Consider the following 20,310-nt stretch of genomic DNA (forward strand, 5'->3'; position numbering starts at 1 on the left):
ACTTGCAGGAAGTGTGTTTGAAGAAGTAGCCCGTGGGAAAAGTGTTATACGAACCAATTAGTACTGTACACGCGTGAGGTGTTAATATCCCCCACGGATTCCTCGCCTGCTTCTGGCCATCACTGGCAGGAAAATCAATGTGGCTCAGTCTGGGCTGAGGCTAAACCCATCACTACTGTTGGCTCTTGCTGCAGGGAGTAAAATTCATTCTAGGTGTGGGAGGAAAGAAGTGTCTAGAGAAGGTTATACATACAAATGAAATGAGGCCAGCAAATAATGCAGACATTTCTACAATGTGACAAGGTACTTTCCTCCGTGCCCTGTGGGATTCCTAAGCTCCATGAATCACCCGCCCTCCCCCAGTCCCCAGCCTCCCCTGAGCGCAGGCTTCCCCTGATGCTCTCGCTGTGCCTCTGCTTCCACTCCTGCCGCCGCCAGAGACCTCTTGCTGTGTGGTCTGGCGGGGGTCTGTGTTTCTTCATTTCCTTGCGGCTCTTGACAGTGACCTGCGAGTCACCGTGTGGCTACTCCTTTCCCACCAAGGTCACCCACGGAGCTCTCTCAAGGGAGGCAAAAAAGGATTTGCTGGGGGCCTTACAAGGGCCAGGCGAGGAGCTAGGTGGCCCAGGTGAGGCGACAGAAGCGGAGACTCGGGGAGGCGTGTATCATGCCCAAAGCCATAGGGCATGTTTAAGTAGAGGGGTGGCTTTTGACCCTGGTGTGTCTGTTCCAAAGCCCAGGAAGCAATGGGTACGAGGAAGCATCCCTGGCCTGGTTACCACGGTTAACTACCAGCTAGAAGAGGGCCTGGCCAAATGGAGGGGCACACGCGCGCACGTGCACACACACACACACACACGCACGCATGCATGCACTCCTCTCTTATCACTGAATCCCCACCTAGCACCCAATGTCCATCTTTCTGGCACAGCCGAGCTTCTCATGAGCCAAGTCTACACGTACTTGGTTGCCCATCCGCCTGCCCATTCTGTCTTCAACTCAGCTCCAAGTCTGTCTCTTGCCCCCAACCACCCTGCACAGACACCGCTCAACTACGACTCCCAAGGGCCAACTAGTGACCAAAGTGGGTGCCCCTCTGTCTCCCTGGCTCTCACTTTGGTGGCAGTTCTCACACTTTGGTGGCAGTTCTCATACTGTGGTTGGCTACCCAACAGCGGCGGTGGCCCTGGGAGCTGGCTGGAAATGCACCTGCTTAGGCCCTAACCCACACCTCCTGCATGAAAACCTTGGGGAGCGGGGACCCGTGTCTGAACAAGCCGGCAGGTGATGGCAACGCACGCCCAAGTGTGAGACCCACTGGTCGGCAGCTGGCCCACACTCCCTTCTAGCTTCTGCGGCCTCACACTCGGCTCACCCTCGTCCATGGCTCCTCGTCCTCCATCCGCTCTATAAATAACCATCTTCCCCACCGTTGTCTTCATCCTCTTCTCCGTCACCTCCTGGACTGATCATAGCCATCCCGGGCCTGCAACTACTGTCTATGAGCCAGCGACACCCACCTCTGTAATTTCTAGCCACGATCTCTCTCCTGACTCCTCCAAAGACAGGTTTTGGTCCTGGCTTGTTTGTAGAAAAGAAGGGAAACACTCAAATACCAAGCACTGCTTCCCTACGCATTTTTGAAAAGACATTGCGGAAACAGAATTCAAACTCACAGTGATGGCCCGATTACCTAGATGCGCATTCTACTGCCTGCTTAGGGAACACTAGCTATCTTTTTCTCCGGCTTTTTTTTTTCTTTTTTTTCTTTTTTAGGGCCGCTCCCGCAGCATGTGGAGGTTCCCAGGCTAGGGGTCTAATCGGAGCTACAGCTGCCAGCCTACGCCACAGCCACAGCCATGTCATATCCGAGCTGTGTCTACAACCTACACCACAGCTCACGGCAATGTCGGATCCCCGACCCACTAAGCGAGGCCAGGGATCGAACCCGCCACCTCATGGTTCCTGGTCGAATTTGTTTCCGCTGCACCACAACAGGAACTCCTTTTTCTCCCTCTTTTAAAAAAGAAAATGATTGATTAGTTCATAAGCTAATAAGAGCAAAGGTCTTTTCCAGTGCTTTCTTTTGGTGGGCATGGGGACCACACACCTCACAGAACCACCAGGCCCTAGAAGCTTATTTTCAGCTAATTTGTATCCCAAGGGGCTTGAAGCAGCTGAGATATCTGCGTAAATCTAAGGAAAAATTAACTTCCATGTGGGTAAGGTGGTCTCCAGAGAGACATCTGCCTTTCCCTAAGCACTTAGTTGATGTTTGGCATATAAATGTTTACTTAATCTTTGCCTCAAGCTAAAATGTCTCAGGGTTCAACAGTCGCTGATCTCCCAGTGTTTCTCTGATATCCGGGGCACCCTCTTGAATACAAGTAAAATATCTGCAGCTCCACTGCCCTCCCCACTGGATGGGCATCCCAGTTCTCTCGGCGGAGCCTGCAACCTTTCCTGGGAAAAGGTACATGGTGTGGTTAAGATTTAAAGCAACAGGCCACCTCCAAGTGGCACAGACCTGCGAGGCCACTAGGTCTCCTGTCCACCGCCTCGTGTCCAAGACCCCACTGCCCATCTGCTTGCTGAGACTCCTCCTTGGACGCAGACTTCCATGTCCGGAGTCACAGACGGAGCCTTCCGTGATGCTTGAGCCGTGGTAACCAACTCCCCCCATCTGGAAACTCTTGATTTAATGACCCTCAAGCACCTAGACCATCAAACCTCTCTCACCACTGACTGTCAGGAGCTCTCAGAACACACCGACCTCCACGTGGGAAGACACTCTGGCTTCAAGAACATCGGTCTCCCCTCCCCTCAGCTCTTGCCATCTTCCTGAGGCAACGACAGCCACACGGGCACTCCATCCCCAGAGCCAGTCCCTCCTCCCCCTGTCCCTTCAACCCTTGTGACCACCATTCATCCTGAGTCACCCATATTCAGGGCCCCTCCCCCCGATCTGCTCCACCTCTGAAGTTGTGGGCGCCAACCTCCCCTTTCTGAACAGCATCTCCTGTACTTGCAGCCATCGACTTCTCCCACGTCCTGCTTCTCCTCCATCCCTCTTCACCTCACCTCCTCCTACCCTCTTACTTCTTTATTTATTTTTACTTTTTTTTTTCTTTTTTTTTTTTTAGTTTTTTTGTAAGGGCCGCAGGGCTACAGCTGGGGCATATAGAAGTTCCCAGGTTAGGGTTCGAATCAGAATTATAGCTACAGGAGTTCCCGTCGTGGTGCAGTGGAAATGAATCTGACAAGGAACCATGACATTGTGGGTTCGATCCCTGGCCTTGCTCAGTGGGTTAAGGATCCGGCGTTGCGGTGAGCTGTGGTGTAGGTTGCAGACGCAGCTCGGATCTGGCGTGGCTGTGGCTGGCAGCTATAGCTCCGATTCGACCCCTAGCCTGGGAACCTCCACATGCGGCGGATGTGGCCCCAAAGAGACAAAAAGACAAAAAAAAAAAAAAAATCTACAGCTGCGGCAATGCCGGATCCTTACCACACTGAGCAGGGCCAGGGATCGAACCTGCATCCTCATAGATACTAGTTGGGTTCGTTTCTGCTGAGCACAATGAACTCCCTCCTCTTACTTCTTTTAGCTTTACTTCCTTCCCCTCCACCCCAGAGTCCTTGTCTATCACTCACCACCCCACCCTCCGCCTGGACCATCCCCACCCGGCCGATCACCTGCTCCGCCACTCAGAGAGCACCAGCTGCTTTGTGCTGTAGCAGGCAACGGGCAAAGCTCCCTGGCAACTCAGACCAAAGGTCCTGCTCCTGCTTGCCTACTCTTTGGGAAGAAAACGAAAGACCGTTACAACTTGGTGTGTCCGTGTGTGGCAGGATCAACAAACCTGTTCTGGTCTAGCCAGGCTGCTTTTACCTCTCTCCCTTTGGGGTTTCTTTTCTTTTGAAGGCATACGCCTGCTCTGCCCCTCAGGTTTCTGGCTCGTTGCCTCCATTGCCTGCAAACGGCTGGGGCTCAGGACAATGTGCTTCTCTCCTGCTTTTCCGTGGATTCTTCTTTTTTTCCTTTTCTCTTAGACCCTTCTGCCAAGTTTCGGGACCTCTTCTCATGGGGGTTTCTGATCCCATCTTTATTAAATCGATAATACACATTATGAGACATTGAACATCACATGTTCGTATGTGTGTACACAACACATGTAAAGGTTTAGGTGTCTGCTGTCATTTGAAATATCTCTTTAATCAAATATCAAGAGACATGATTTGACTCTGTACTTTGGAGACTCCACTTTCTCAGGTGTGAAGACAGAGGGAGAGAGGATACGCTCTGTACCACAGCCACCTGTTAGGGGTTGGACTGTGCGAGACCAGCAGGCCCTGTCTTCATGCTGTGAAATAATAACCGACGTGTCTCCATGGTACAGACTTTCAAGCTAAGGAGGCACTTATAACCTAGGGGAATCTTCTATCATCATTCAATTTTTAAATCAACTCTGGTACTAAATTTGTTTTGAAAAAGTCCTTTTTTTTTCCTGTTTAAATTCTACCTACACTTACTGTCTGGAAGTTTGTTAACGGCATGGGGCTGCTGGCCCAGATGGATACGAAATGGCACTGGTGTCCCAGTTCCCTTAGACATGATTCCTGAAGACCGCAATCTGTAATGGCTGAACCCCCCTGTCACTAAGATTCAGAACAGTGCCTGGGACACGGCAGTCCCTCACTACCCCCCCTTTTTTTTTTTTAAGTAAATGCATCTAAAAATAAGTCTCCTCTTCCTAAACTTACGTATTCCTTTTTGTAAAAGATTGCTAGTTCCTGTTTAAATAGAAAGAAATCACTCCCTTCTGGAAGCCACATTTGGCGGCGAGCTTTCTGGCTGGTGAGAGGAAGCTTGAGCCCAGACGCTGCAGCTGGAGCAGCAGTGCCTTGTTCCCAACAAGAACAGCAAATAGTGACTGTGCATCCATGTGTTCCACCACACGTCCATCCATCCATCCACCCACCCATCCATCCATCCACCCCTCTGGTCAGATAATCCTGGTGAGGATTTGGGTTTGCACAGCAGAAAATACCCCTTCTCTGGAGGACCAGTGACACAAAACGGTTTGACGTCGGCATTCCTACCGCAACTAATTTGGCAGAACAAAACAAGTTCGTACACCAGTATGTGGGTTGGTTGCCCAACGTAACTGCTTAGCAAAAAAGTGCACGAGGTACTGAGAAAAGAGTAAGCCTTTCTTCAATCTTCTTAAATGTTTTGATGTTGAAATCCATGGCACGTTAGGGGACTTAGAACATAAGACACATGCTACAGAGCTTGTAAAGGGGCTGGGAAGGATGACAGGAAAGCAAAAGTGAACAAAATGTAAGCCCTGGCACCCTCCCCCCCAGCCCCCCGTTAGGAACCATGGCATGCACCAAGTGTATTAAATGAGCCACTACCATATGCTCAACCCCGTAAAGCATGTGGAGATGACAAAACACACGCTTGATCCACTTTAAATCTGGTAAAGGAGTCCGGGGGTGTGAGCATCCCAAGTGGCACAGCAGGGGGCCCTGCACCAGGCTAAACATAGGGTGTCAGGCATTTGGAGGAGAGAGCAATTGTGAGAGATAAGGAAGGCTTCCAGAAGAGGGGCGTGCTAACTGGGCACCCAAGTCAGGGACCACTAGCAGGTGCATGAGAGGCAGCCAGGGAAGGAAGGAGGCACTGCTGAAAAACCTGGGAGAGGAGTTCCCGCTGTGGCACAATGGGATCGGCGGCAACTCTGCAGCGACAGGAAGCAGAGGCATCACAACTGCGGCTCGCATCTGATCCCTGGCCTGGGAACGCCATATGCCACAGGGTGGCCAAAAATGAAAAACCGAACCAAACCTGGGGGAATCTAGACCAGGGTTCTCACAGCGTGGATCTGAGCCAGCAGCATCACCGTCACATGGGAGCTTGTTAGAAATGTAAATTCCCCCCCCCCTCCCCCGCCTGCCCAGACGTACAGAATCGGCAACGGTGGCGGCGGGGCCCAGCCATGGGTTTGAACAAGTTCTCTAGGTGGCTCCGATGCACACTCGAGTTTGAGAAGCACCGAGTCAGACAAGGTGCCATCCTCCCCGCAACTGGCTGAGCACATGGCCAGAGCACGCCTGCTCCTCAAATGCACCCAGCCTTAGCCCGGGTCTGCCACTTTCTAGGACTGGTGGGAAGGAAGCCTCAGGCTTTCCCCCCCAACTCCCCTCTTCCTTCAAACCAGCACCCTGGGGGTTTGGGAGGTCGGGGGCTGCCCACCCTCTCCCCGGCTGCTCAGATGCCACCCACCATGCGAAGAAGCAGCGTTATGCTGCCCACTGGCTTCTGTACGAACCCCTCATGCACCTTCCCTGGTGGCTTGTTCTTCGAATCGACAACTGGGTGTTGGGAGAGCTGGAGGCAGGGAAGAGCTAGCAGAGGCAGGAGGGAAATGGGGCCCCAAGGGTGGGCAGTTATCATTCACGCCCCGCGTCAGTGCAGGTCTAGCTGATGGCTCATAACAATGGTTGAGAGCAACCTTCGAAGGTGAAGAAGCCACTGGAACTGTACTTTCTTCGAATCAGAGCATTAGAGAGAGCAGCAGGAATATTCTGGAAATCATTGTGGACTTCATCGAAATGCCTCTGGTCCCTGGAAGCCCCTGAGAATTTGGCAGAGCATGGCTCCTGTTCTCCGTTCACCCACTGCAAAGTGATGTGTGACTTCTGCTGCCCCACGTTCCCTCACAGAGCTCACACTCTCCTCAGAAGCACCTGGGTTTACACAAGCTTTTCCTTCTGAACTGCCGGCTTGTGGACCGACCACGCTGCTGGCGTGGCCCTGGCTGAGGTCACTGGGGCCATCAAGGGGCCCCATCACGTTGTGCACCTGTCAGCAGAAGACCGCACAACACATGGGGGCCTGACCAACTCGCCAGAGGCCCCGTAACTCAACAGGACCCTCTGGGGCCTTCCCGGGGCAGGCCCTTCCGCCCCCCCTCTGCTGTAGCTCCTCTCTGAAGTACCGACTTAATAACAGTATCCGATGCTTCTTTCCTGAGTTGTTCTACAGCTGCTAAAACCATCGCCAAATGGAAGGGTAACAACTCGATGATCACGAGCCCCAGCCCCGGCCCCAGCCCTACCAGAGCCGAAGGATTGATAAGGCGACTCCCTGTGACCCTATGACCTCACCAGCGGCCCGTCAGAGAGCTGTGCATGAGATGATCACTTACTCTGTGATCTCCCTGCCCCGTCACCTGGCTTTTCAAGATGCTTTGCAATTTTGGTTCGGGGCGTTTGGGCTTTTGGGGAGGCATGAGCCACTCATCTCCTGGCATGGCCTGCAATAAACCTTTCTCTGCTCCAAACTCTGACGTTCTGGTTTGTTTGGCCTCGCTGTATGTCAGCACACGAACTTGCACTAACAGCCGCTGTCCCATTGGTTTCATCTGGGGTGATCACAGCCGGGGGGGGGGGCAGTTGTTTGGCCCTTGGGAGATGCCTGCAGAACGGCATGGGTGAGCCAGCCACTCCTCCAATGGGCTCACACACACCTGAGTGGCAGCTGGCCTTGTGCGCATGGGCTTATGTGCATCCAGCATGGCAGGCTGAGATCCCCACATTGCCTAGCCACTCACACGGGTACCTGCTGCAAGATGTGGGTGGGGGGTGGTTGTTATTGCAGGTGTTATTAGGATCAACCTTGGAGACATTAGGCCGAGTGAAATAAGCCGGTCACAAAGACAAATGACTGCACTTCTAGGAGGCACCTGGAGCAGTCAAATTCCTAGAGACAGAAAGTAGACGGGTGGTTGCCAGGGGCTGGGGGTTACTGCTTAAAGGGGGACAGGGTTTCTGTTTTGCAAAATGAGAAGAGTTCTGTGGATGGACGGCGGTGATGGCTGTGCCACAATGTGAATGTACCTAATGTCACTGAGCGCTTACGAATGGTCACGATGATAAATTCTGTGTTATGTGTATTTTACCACAATTAAATTTTTTTTTCAAAAAAGAAAATGAGCTGTTTCTGTTTTAGTCCAGTGTACCTAGTTCGATACACAATAAAAACGACAATGGAAGCAAAGCTGATTTACAGGCATGGAGCTACACATCTGGGACCTATATATCCCTCCATCTTTTTAGGTGTATTCCATGACGCCCCCGCAAGCTACAGATGGGGAAAGTGAGGTGAGGGGGGCTGTGACCGGCGGAGGCGCTCACTCCTATGAAGTGGGGTGAGATGTGAGGCCAGAAGCCTGCCTGACTCCAACACGAGGGCACTCAAGCCCCGTGGGATTCTCACCAAGCAAACCTAGCTCAAAAGGACACAAAATCCAGTGAGTGACTGTGTGCTGACAAGTCCACGTGAAGACCTCTGGGTCACCGACTTGCTCTGGTATGTGGTGTCAACACATATAACACACATGTGATGGCAGAAAGTTCCAGCAATGAACTTGTGGAGAGAAGGCAACACGTGAGTTCCCCGTGGTGGGTGTCTCTGGTCTGGAAGGCACAATGTCCAGCTCTGACTCCACGTCGCCAGCACATGTGTCCAGCCAGCCAGCACACAAATTTGAGTTTTTCCAGGCCCATCTTGGAATGCGTGCCTGAACAAAGCATGCCCTGGGCCTCTGAGTGCCTCAGAGTTTGGAGGACACGGGCACCGTTTGCCAGTCTGGGGCCTGGGCTCCGCAACAGGGCTGCACAGGGCGGGCAAAGGGAGCCTGGGCGCATGGAGGGAGGCACCACGGAGCCAGGGAGAGGCTCACAGGACGGAGCTGCCCATGAGATGTGCACACTGAGGCCAGCAGGACGTGCATGTGTGCCGCCCACATTTCCAGCCTGAAGGGCAGCGGGCCTGGCTCCAGGGGAGGCACGGAAGAGCCCCCCACGGTGAGCAGGGCCGAGATGCCGGGACCTGGATTCACACCTGCTAATCCTGAAACCCACACCGCGCCTCCCAGCCTTGCACCCGATTCTGCCTGAGCACGGGAGCAAGGCTCCAAGGGACCAGAGGCCCATATCCCGTGGTTGCCCCTCTCCCACCCTCAGCGTCCAGAGGGGAGCCGTACCTGGCGTGGGTCAGGGGCCCCACGGGTCGCTCGGGCCTCCTTGGGGGCAGCGCGCCCGGCCTGCTGAGAGAATTGGTCTTGGGTGGCCGTGGCTTTTTGGGCGGTATGGCAGGAACAGAAGGCTTCTGTAAATCCAGTTTTGGTTCTCTCTCTGGTCTGTCTTTAAGTCGTTGTTGAAAGAAGCAGGGAGAAGACAGATAGAATGAGCGTAAGTGATGGTACTGAAGATTGCTTGTTTTCTGCCATAAAAAATCACTGAAGGAGTTCCTGTTGCGGCGCAGGGGTTAACGAATCCGACTGGGAACCATGAGGTGGAGGGTTCGATCCCTGCCCTTACTCAGTGGGCTGAGGATCTGCTGTTGCCGTGAGCTGTGGTGTAGGTCGCAGACGCGGCTCGGATCGCACGTTGCTGTGGCTGTGGTGTAGGTCGGTGGCTACAGCTCCGATTGGACCCCTAGCCTGGGAACCTCCATATGCCGTGGGAGCGGCCCTAGAAAAAAAGCAAAAAGACAAAAAAAAAAAGTCACTGAAGCCACTTGCCAAGGTGAAGAGCATTACCTACTCTTTGTCAAGTTGGAAAAAGCCCCATGGAGCCGCGGCCCACTGTTCGTCTGTGCTCATCCTGGTCCCTCTGCCTGAAGACCCTTCCGGCCACTGCCCACCTTTGGAAAACTCCTACTCACACTTCGTCAGGCCTTTATATACAGGCTCCACTTGAGTACGTCCTGGGTGTCTGCAGCTTTGGCATAGCCTACAGGCTGTCAGCCCCCAAGAGCAGGGCCCGGGTCTGGTCATTTCTCTAGAACCCGCACAGTGAATGGCACGAAGCAGGTGCTCAGTAAACGACTGATGGGTGTGGCAGATGACCCACGAGACCTGCTGGGTATCAGGAGGAAAGATGCCTGACACCTCCCAGGTCGGCTCGTGTCAAGGGTCAGGAGCCAACAAGAGGGGGAGTATTTCAGGGAGAAACAACTAGCTCTGGATCCTTTCTACCCAGTTTAACCTCGGAAGTAAACTTCACAGGCATTTGATTTCCAAGGGCTTTGGGCATCAGAGCTATTAGAATGAAGTCAAAGCCAGACTGAGTGGCCAAACCAGGCAGCATTTGGTGGCAGCTTTGTGTTTTTCTGTCCCCAACTAACCCTGCCCTGCACATGCTGTAAAGGGCACGCATCCACATGCTTCCTTTAAAAGATGTAACTTCATGGAGTTCCCGTCGTGGCGCAGTGGTTAACGAATCCGACCAGGAACCATGAGGGTGCGGGTTCGGTCCCTGCCCTTGCTCAGTGGGTTAAGGATCCGGCGTTGCCGTGAGCTGTGGTGTAGGCCGCAGACGCAGCTCGGATCGCGCGTTGCTGTGGCTCTGGCGTAGGCCGGTGGCTGCAGCTCCGATTCGACCCCTAGCCTGAGAACCTCCATATGCCAAGGGAGCGGCCCAAGAAAGAGCTAAAAAGACAAAAATAAATAAATAAATAAATAAATAAAAGATGGAACTTCAGAAAGCTGCCCACTGGAGGACAGGCAGCTTCCCTCTGTTCACTCGGAAGCTGGAACTCTGAACGCGTGTTACTTGCAAACACAGACTCACACTGTTTGGGTGACCGGGCCGATTGGCAAAGCTTTAAAAAGCCCCTGAGGTCCTATATAGAAATCACTGTGCTCACCCCCATGATACTGCAGGAGGGGGATAGGCTCCATCCAGGAATGCTGGGAACTTTTTCTTGTCCACAGGGACTAGAGGAAGGACTAGAGGAGGGACCGGAGGAGGAAGGGCTCAGCTAAAATACAAGGGAGGCGGAGTGCCCACTGTGAGTCAGTGGAAACGACTCCGACCAACATGCATGAGGATGCGGGTTCAATCTGGTTAAGGGTTAAGGATCCGAAATAGCCAGGAGCTGTGGTGTAGGTCGCAGATGCAGCTCGGATCCTGCGTCGCTGTGGCTGTGGTGTAGGTCAGCAGCTGTAGCTCCGATTCGACCCCTAGCCTGGGAACTTCCATAGGCTGCGGGTGCGGCCCTAAAAAGCAAACAAGCAAACACAAAACAAGGGAAGGGCAGGAGACGGACAGCCTGTGGAACACATGGGAGAGGGGGTTATGCCCACCTACTGCAGAGGCCAAGTCTCAAGGTGGGGCTGGTTCACTGGCTTCCCTGCTTTCAAGCAGGGCTTCTGCTTGCCTGACCCACTGTGGCACACAACAAAGCATCATGGGAGGGGAAGGAACCAGGCCAACCAACTAGGGCGGCTGTTCACATGCCAGGCTTGTCCATACGCATGAAAACAGAGCAGGTAGTGTCCTCATCACAGAGCCTGGCCGTGTGTCCTCCATGACAAGAAGTAATGTTTGGTTATGTCACAACACACACTTTGATCAAAGAACTATTCGTACGGCACACACTCAAATGCTGTTTTTTTCATGGATCTGTGACCCAGACCTGGCTTTACAGTGAGGTTCTGCAACTTGAGTTTTTAACTGTTCACTGTGAAAGGAAGAGGTAGAACTTCTTATGAGCTCGCGGTATTGGTAAAACTTTTGGCAGGCTGATATAAAATATTAAATTTCGCAATAAAATTTCATGAGGCCACCCAGGAGCACCTCCAAATAATTACATGCATTAATTCAGCATTTCTCTTGTGACTTACACATAACTGCTGTTTAAAATGGAATTTGCGTGGCCTCCTGTTCATAATAATAACATAACACTTTCCCCATAAAATGTGTGATCAATCAAATCTTAGACGCCTAATAAAATGAGTCCTTGCGGAGACTGCAGATTTCTTGGGGAGGGACACTCGGGCCAGAGGAGTTAAACACATGCATAAAACGGACTGTGATACTGGTTTGGGTATGTTCCTGAAAATGACATTTCCGACCCCCTTAAGGGGGCTGTGGGCACTGGGCTGCTTCTCTCAGGTTTGCCATGCCAACCCTCCCTCAACATCCTTGACCGAGGGCACGTGTCTGTAGGAGAACAGCCCAAGGCAAAGGCCCGGCAGTGACTGACAGCATTCATTTGTCTACATGGGAATGTCTCTAAGCTGCATCCTCCCATCAACCATCAATGAGCACCCAGGACACTAGGCTGGCTGGAAACCGTGGCAGATACATCCGGGCCCTCTGGGAACCGAAAGCTGGCATCTCGACTGCAGGATGCTGCTGATGTGGGGGAGGGCAGTGATGGCAGGAAGCCTGGGATGGAAGAGCCCCACTGTGTTAAGTGAGCTGGTTGTTTTTCATTTGATGAGCAATTCTGGCCCGACGAAGTACCACACAACCCTCTCTCCTATTTCCTTAGAAACAGGAAATTTGAAAACAATCAACACAAAACCATAATCACCATACTCCAAAGAAAAGGCGAATTCTGTGGGTAATACAGACTAGTCCTGTGACAGACAGCTTTGTGTCTCTTGCTGTTCTAGAAGTGCCAACAAAGACTAGATTTCATACCTTTTTCTTCTGTTCTGTTTGGAAGCGTTTCTGGTCTTTCTGGAGGTATCTTTTTAATTTCATGTTTTCTTTCAGTGGTACCTGGAGGAGGGTAAGGATAACAATGATGAGGAAATGTTTCCCCATCCATTTATTAGATGCACTAGCATTTTAAATATGTATCAGGTACGGCAAAGTCAACAGATTTTTTTTTTTTTCCTAAGCTGAGTGCTGGTGTTATCTGGCAAACACAAGCTGCTTAGAAACAGAGCAGAAGCCACTTCTGGCATATGTCATTAAGTCTGCCTGCCTATACATCCTTAATTTACAAGAATGCCACTTAATATTTATTGATATTTAAATGTGACTTTCTTAAGGCAGCAAAATAGTCACAGGAAATCACTTGGTGTGGGTGAGGAATGTATATAAGTGAATAAACAAACCCATGGGCATAAGAATATTGCTATTTTACACCACCCGATTTGGAGTGGCTTGTTATGCAGCAAGAGTTAGCAGAACACATATTTTTAAAAATTGAAGCATAGTGGACTTACAATATTATGTTAGTTTGAGGCGTACAACATCGTGATTCAGTATTTGTGTAGATTATACACCATTTAAAGTTATTATATTACTGACTATATTCCCTGTGCTGTACATTATATCCCTGTGACTTCTTTCTTTTATAACTGGTAGTTTGTGTCTCTTAAACATATATTTAAGCAGAGGGATGGGCAGAGAAAACATGGTGGTTCTCCCTAGGTCCTTTCATTTTGCCTCTGAATCCCTCAAGTATTATATTTTGCCAAATGTACCAATTAGCAATTCCTCTTTATGCACATGGACTGTAGCTGCTCCCTCACCTGGGGTCTTCATCAGTGTCGGTGGCCGCAGGCACCTAAGAGCACTTGGAAAACAACTAACACATGAAACCCATCACGAGTACGCCTCTGATTTATGGACTTGGTTGAGTGCTTGACAAAATCCTTACGTGACCAACCCAATGGATGGGTGCTTGGTAAAAAAATCTCAGTAACACAGCATCAGAAGCCAAAAGAACTTGAAATCCACTGAACACACACTTCACCTAATCTCCTTAATAACTCAACAGAAATTAAACACTGCATCCAATGTCTCTCAAGTCCATTATCTGATTTTTTTTAATGCCTGCACTGGTGGCATATGGAAGTTCCCAGGCTCGGGCTCGAATTGGAACTACAGCTGCTGGCCTACGCCACAGCCACAGCCACAAGAAACCCGAGCCACATCTGTGAACTACAGCACAGCTCACAGCAACCCCGGATCCTTAACCCACTGAGCGAGACCAGGGATTGAACCCGCGGCCTCTTGGATCCTAGTTGGATTCGTTTCTGCTGCACCCCAATGGGAACTCTCCCAAAATGTGATCCTTTGGGTCAAATAACCAAACACAAGGAAAGATGAGGAGGAGGAAAGTATGAATATTTACCTCCCTGTCACAAAGCAGTTCCCAAGATCACGCAGCAGGATAAATAAGCAGTAGTAGAAATCTACAAAGATTAAATGTCACTTTGCTTTGGCCCACAGAGATCCAGCACAAGCTTTGGTAAAATCGTTTTAAGAGGGCAAGAATTTGCCTGCCATGCTACAGTCTAGTCTCCTAATGATCATGAAGAAGTTCAGTATCATTCCTAGAGACAACCCTACGTCTCTAGGAGGAATGGACCAGCCCAAGGATTACATCCAATCCCAGTTATATTCTGGGCTGCCTGAGTCTGAGACTACTCGGTTCATCTCCTGGTCTCTAATCCGTCACCAAGGCTTCTAGGGAAAAGGGTCTTGAGAAAAAAAGCTAATCAACAGTCTGCTTTAACTTCAGCACAATATTTATCCAGCCAGAACCACTAGGTGGCAAAATTAAACTGCTCAACACAAACAATGATGGGGGCTGAGCAGGAGATGTAATTAACATCCCATTTCAGGGCTTCATCTCTGTAATTCTCAACTATGCTGAAGGGAAGGGGAAAGAAATGCAGGGTCAGGCGGATTTTTTCCCCCTAACTTGGTGGGCCACAAGAACGGAAAAAAACCACTCCTAATAAATCTGTTGAATAAACTAATCTGGAAATGTATTCATACTTTAAATGCTATAGAAATATCATAATTATGAATGTGCAGAAGTAAAAATACCGCTACTCTTCTTCCGTTTTAATTGTTTATTTAAAAAAAAAACAACACCACTGAACGAGTGATTCACAGAGGAATTTCTCCCTGTAAATTCATTTTTTGCAATTTTAAAGAGGAGTGCTACGAGAAAACATGGATGCCCATCTTTACGTGTGAGACTCCACTGTACAACGAGTTACCAAGGGTTGGATGACATCAGGTCTTCCTGTATTATTCAACCTTAATATCTGAGCCGCACAGACAAAGTGAATTAAATTGGACTCTCTTCCAAATGAGAAAAAGAATCACGAGGGATAGTTTTTCTAGAAAAACATTTTTTGTTGTTGTTGAAGGTAAGTGAAGTAAGTACAAATTTTGGTTAACCACAAGGGCCAGAAATGGAAAATTCAGCACTGCTGTACATGCGCAGTGATGCTGGCACCCATGGGAAGCAGGTCTCCCCAAGCTGACCCTTGATGGCCACGCACAGATAAAGGGGAAACTGGCTCTGCTCTCCACAGAATCGGTTTATTAAAAAAAAAAAAAAAATAGAAACAGGAGTTCCCGCCATGGCTCAGCGGATTAAGAATCTGACTAGTATCCATGAGGATGTGGGTTCAGTCCCTGGGCTTGCTCCGTGGGTTGAGGATCTGGCGTTGCCGTGAGCTGTGGGGTAGGTCACAGACTTGCAGCGCGGATCCCTCGTGGCTGTGGCATAGACTGGCAGCTACAGCTCCGATTGGGCCTGTCGCCTGGGAACCTCTATATGCTGTGGGTGTGGCCCTAAAATAAATAAATAAAAAAAATCAAAAATTAAAAAAAAAATAAAAAGCAAAGCAAACAAAACTGGTTTATTTGAACACAAAGTCCTTCTGGTCATTCTCTTTGGGAGGCTAGCTTTTATTTTTTCTATATCAAGGATACATTTTCACGATACGTTTATTTTTTAGGAAAAGCAGTAATCTATTTCAAACCCGCCTTTTGAGACCCAATTGTTACTTCCCAGTTAGGTCATCTGTGGCAGATCTGAATCTAAGACTCTTGAGCCTTACCAAGGATGCTGAAAATACACACAAAGAGGAAGATAAACCTTGTGGTGATGGAAGTGAAAGACACATTACCTGCCCCTTGCTTGATGACGGGAGCGGTTGGAGGAGGTGGCTTCTTGGGTCTCTGAAAAATTAATCAGAATGATACCACATGAGATTGTTGGCCAGCCTGGCCTCGCACATAAGGACCACAGACAGTGTTTTCTAGATACAATTTGGACTGTCCAGAGCAGCTCTCCAAAAAAAAAAAAAAAAAAAATTGAGCAATTCTCTCTCCAGGGATGTCAGGTTTTGGCACCTTTAAACCAACACAAAATAAATTCAGTCTGCAAAACAAAGCTCTGATGGACAAATGAAATACCATTTCCCCCTTTCTAAATTTGTAACAGCCTTCTGGAAAAGCACGGCTCAGCAAAAATGGCCTGAAACCAGCAAGCACAATGGTACTCCTACGCTGAAACCGCATTTGCAATTAAGATTTAATCTGCTGAATAACCAAGCGATTCAGAACGAATCACTGGGATGGCTCTAAATTAGATCTGCTCTGGATGTGGGACCTGCAACAAAATGCAGGCTCAGGGGCCCCTGTGGCTGGGCAGGGTTCTAATGGGCCCTCTGCCCCCTTTCACCCCAAGGCGGGTAGGCCGTTGGCAAGATTCCCTTACAGACCCTGGAAACTGGAATGGACTTTCTTTGCCTATCAGCCGCTCTTTGTTTTTCTCTCACACTCTATTACTAGGGAGGTGACCAGGCAGTGATGCAATCAATGGCATCTCCTTGCCCACCTATGATTGGCTGTCGGAGGGGAAACAAGCTGGACTTGCCAAATGTCCTGGGGCCAGGAGTCGTGCCAGGCCACAATTCCTGGACACCATTCTTGGACAGGGAAGAAGGGGGCCAAAGTCAAGGAGAGAACCATCTCATTATCAAACTCACCATGAAGAGAAGGACAGAGGAGGGTTTGAACCTACAATCCGCGTTGCTGCTGACACTACTCCTGACCCTCTCTGGCTATCATACACTTGCGACTTTTAAAAAGCTCCATGGACTCCTCTGCCTGTCGAAGATGTCCTGCCGGGACACCACTGTGGGACTGGCAGAAGCGAACCACCACCCTCGGCCTGACCCACCAGTGCCTCCTGGTGCCTGAGGCAGTACCAGAGCCCAAGAAGAAATGGTTTTAAGTAAAAGCCGGATAATACGAGACCCACGAGGAACTCTGTCAGGGAGCATCACAGCATGTAGGCTCTGGACTCGACGCCATTTCAGCCCTGCTCTCTGAGCTCTGGGCTCTCTGAGCATTTCTGGTGGGGTGATTTGGCCAAGTGACCCCAAGTGAGAGTACAGTACAGCATGGTGGGCAAGAGGTGTGGCTTCTGAATGTGACTGTCATGACACATCCGGGCTCTTTCCATTTTTAGCTGTGGACCCTGGCCAAGTGCCCTCACGCAGATGAAACGTCTTGTCTATAAAACGGAGATAATATTACTTCCCTCTTAGGAGGAGGCAATTTCACCAGAGCAGGCAGTCGGTAAACACTGCCTTGTCCAGCCCTCCTGAAGACTCTATAAAGAGGGATATTATTTACGCCCATCTTGCAGATGAAATAATGGAGGCTTCGAGAGATGAAGTCATTTCCCAAAGTTGCCAGGCTATTTTAAATGGGGCAGGGGGGCTGAGGGTCTGGCCCAGGGCTATGTGACCCACAGGCAGGCTCTTAACCACTGCGAAGGGTCCATCCTGCCAGAAGGCAACCACAAGACAAACCATCTTGAGGCCATAAACCACGCCGTGTTTACAAAAGCACAAGGAGCTGGAGTCTGTTAACATGAAGAAAAAAAAAAAAATGGGTATCAAATTGCAGATATAGGATGAGCTCAACCATGTTACACTATATCCAGAAAGGGGAGAAGATTGGAAAGAACTCAATTTACGGGGCTGATCTCTTGTAGGCTTATAACCGCATATTCGTGTGTTTCCTTCTTAATATTTTTCTGAACTGCCTACATGCCTATAAACTTTATTATGCAACAAAGAAAGAACGAAGGACACTCCAGGGGCCACCTCCGCATGGGTACAAGCCCTCCGGCAGAGGGACGTGCCCTGCTCTCAGATCTTACAGCTCCTCCCTGTGAGGCTGGGCCCGTCCAGCTCGCTACCCGGACTCCTTTTTGCTTCCTCTTTCCTGCCTTTGTATAAATTAGACGGGGGACAGATGTGTGTTTACCGAATGAAGTTATCATTGGATCTCTGCCAAGGAACCTTCCTTTACCTCAGAAGCAGAGCAATGTCTTATGCGCAAAACTGCCAACACCCCATGGCCTAATTCTTCCCAGCCAGGCCCCAACAGTGCCCACTCCCCGGAGGTCTTCCTCGCTCTCTGCCATTGGAACATTTGTCTAACCAAGTTCACATGAGCCTCTGGTTACAGAGGCCGTTCCCCCAGGGACCTTGCCTCAAACCACAGGGCCACAAATAAAAAAAGACAATTACAAGTCATCAGATTTTCCAAGATGACTGGGCAAAGGAAAAAAAAAAAGCCCTGAGTGTTGTCTCAGATGTGGGATGTAGCAGACACACACACAAAACCCAACAGGGCAGGAGTTCCCGTCGTGGCGCAGTGGTTAACGAACCTGACTAGTACCCATGAGGTAGGGGTTCGATCCCTGGCCTTGCTCAGTGGGTTAAGGGTCTGGCGTTGCCGGGAGCTGTGGTGTAGGTCGCAGACACGGCTCGGATCCTGTGTTGCTGTGACTAGGGTGTACGCCAGTGGGTACAGCTCTGATTCGACCCCTAGCCTGGGAATCTCTATATGCTGCAGGTGCGGCCCTAAAAAGACAAAAGACAAAAAAAAAATGTGACAGGGAAGGGCAGAGGGCCACCCAGGGAGAGGGGATGGGAATCGCTGTGCCAACTGACAGTGCGTGGAGAAGTGGCCGAGGCAGGCGCACATTCGGATGGCAGAGAAAGAAGGCAGGGGTGTGAGGTTGTGTCAGGAGCCCCGGCAGCTTCGGAGGCAAAGGGGCACTTTGGAAAGGAACGTGACCAATGTTGGCCAGATGCCTGCTTTGCTTAGCAGCAGAGGAGGTTTACAAGTTGTCCTGTTTTGTTTCTTTTTTTTTCCTTGACTGACTGCACTCCCTGATTCCATCACACTTAGCCTTCCTGCCTCCTCAACATGGTGCTATGTTTTTCAAAGGCGATGTCTTTTAAGGTAATTTGAAACAAAAACCAGGAACAGGGTTCCCTGTAGCTCTAGACCACAGCCCCCATGATTAATAAGGTATTTACATGATTTTTTTTTCTTTTAATGCCACAGGAAGACAGGGCAGTGAGAAGGCAGACTGGGTAAACTGGGAGCAAAATCCATCACAGGAGCTCATGAGGCTCAAATAAAAAGGCACGAGCACATCACATACCTGATTTTCCAGGTTAAGCAGCAGAGCAACGTTTTCTCTATTGAGTTTACCAGCATTAACTAGCTCCTGCAGGTGCATGGACAGAAACATCCTTTCAATTTAGTCAAGTATTTTAAGTCATGAATTTTTTAGAGGCACTTGTTCTATTTATTCTCCTCCCTCCATGGTGAAAATAAAACACTTCAGCTCCAAACTCAGGTGGCGTCATCCTGCTCAACTTGCAGGTCGCTGCTAAGAACAGAGGACATTAGAGCTCTGAGTGATCAAAGGGTCCCCTTCATGCTGAGAAAACTGAGGCCTAGAGGGGCCATGTTAAGAGCTAGGCGGTAGCTAAAACAGGCCCAGATCTCGCATCTCTCTGTGTCCAGATTGTGGCAGTTCATTAAAAAAGAGCCAACGTGAACATGTTCCTAACAAAGCCAGAGGGTTAACATTTTCTCATTTCTGGGAGAGCAGAGCCTTTCATGGCTGCACGCATGCAGGGCACACAGGCTTGTGTGTGTGGATCTGCTGGCTTGGACAGACAAGCAAACACCATCCTTCAAAGGACATATGAACGGGATGTGATTGCCTACTGTTATTACCAGCAAGGACACAGAGCTGTCTGTCCTGGGGTGACGATAGCAGGAAGGCAAGTTGTGCTTTCTGCTAAAGGATTTCCGAAATGACTCTGCCCTGTGTTTGGCAAGCCTGGCTGGTCCCAAGCGAAGGAGCTCGTTCGCTGGCTCAACTGTCCTCCTTGGCAGGACCTTCGATTGGCCGCTTGGCCTCTTAAGCCAGTTTGCCTTCAGAGGTCTGGCCCCAGACATGTGATGTGTTGCAAATAACCAGAGGAGTGTCCTCGTGATGGCTGGCTACCCTTCCGGGGGGCTTTGTTAGAGGACTATGGTAAGGTTTGGAAAGTAAATCTCAGCTTGATTTTGAGCCTTGCGAAACCCTCCTCCAGGCATCTGGCTAAATGCTCTGGAGGTGTCTGGATATGAGGCTGGAGAGGAACACAGATGGACAGTTCCTGACCAGGGCACCCCTCACGGCTCTAGAAATGCAGAGGGCCCTCCATTCTGCCCTTTTCTCTCCTGTCACTAGCAATAGCTGAAGAGGGCGTCTAGGGCTATGCCCCTCTGCACCCTGCAGAGTCCCCAACCCAGGAGATTTCCCCAAGAGCTGCCCCCAAAACCTGCTCTGGGCAGGGTCTCTCTCAAGTTTCCTCTCCT

General features: G+C 50.2%; 1 protein-coding gene across 12 annotated transcripts in view; it reads right to left on the reverse strand.

The window, feature by feature from the left end:
• Nucleotides 1-20,310, reverse strand: part of SH3KBP1 (SH3 domain containing kinase binding protein 1) — a 340,925-nt gene that overhangs the window by 51,296 nt on the left and 269,319 nt on the right. For all 12 annotated transcript variants that reach the window (XR_007132781.1, XM_047764118.1, XM_047764112.1 and 9 more), the window contains 3 exons: nucleotides 15,750-15,801; nucleotides 12,505-12,585; nucleotides 9,054-9,213 (listed from right to left, as the gene is read on the reverse strand). Coding sequence is in view for 11 of the 12 variants with exons in the window: in XM_047764118.1 (XP_047620074.1) it covers nucleotides 9,054-9,213; nucleotides 12,505-12,585; nucleotides 15,750-15,801 (293 nt within the window). In the remaining variant the exon portion in view is untranslated. The remainder of the gene's footprint in view (nucleotides 1-9,053; nucleotides 9,214-12,504; nucleotides 12,586-15,749; nucleotides 15,802-20,310) is intronic.

Source organism: Phacochoerus africanus, chromosome X (genome assembly GCF_016906955.1).
Source record: "Phacochoerus africanus isolate WHEZ1 chromosome X, ROS_Pafr_v1, whole genome shotgun sequence".
NCBI classification, from domain to species: Eukaryota; Metazoa; Chordata; class Mammalia; order Artiodactyla; family Suidae; genus Phacochoerus; species Phacochoerus africanus.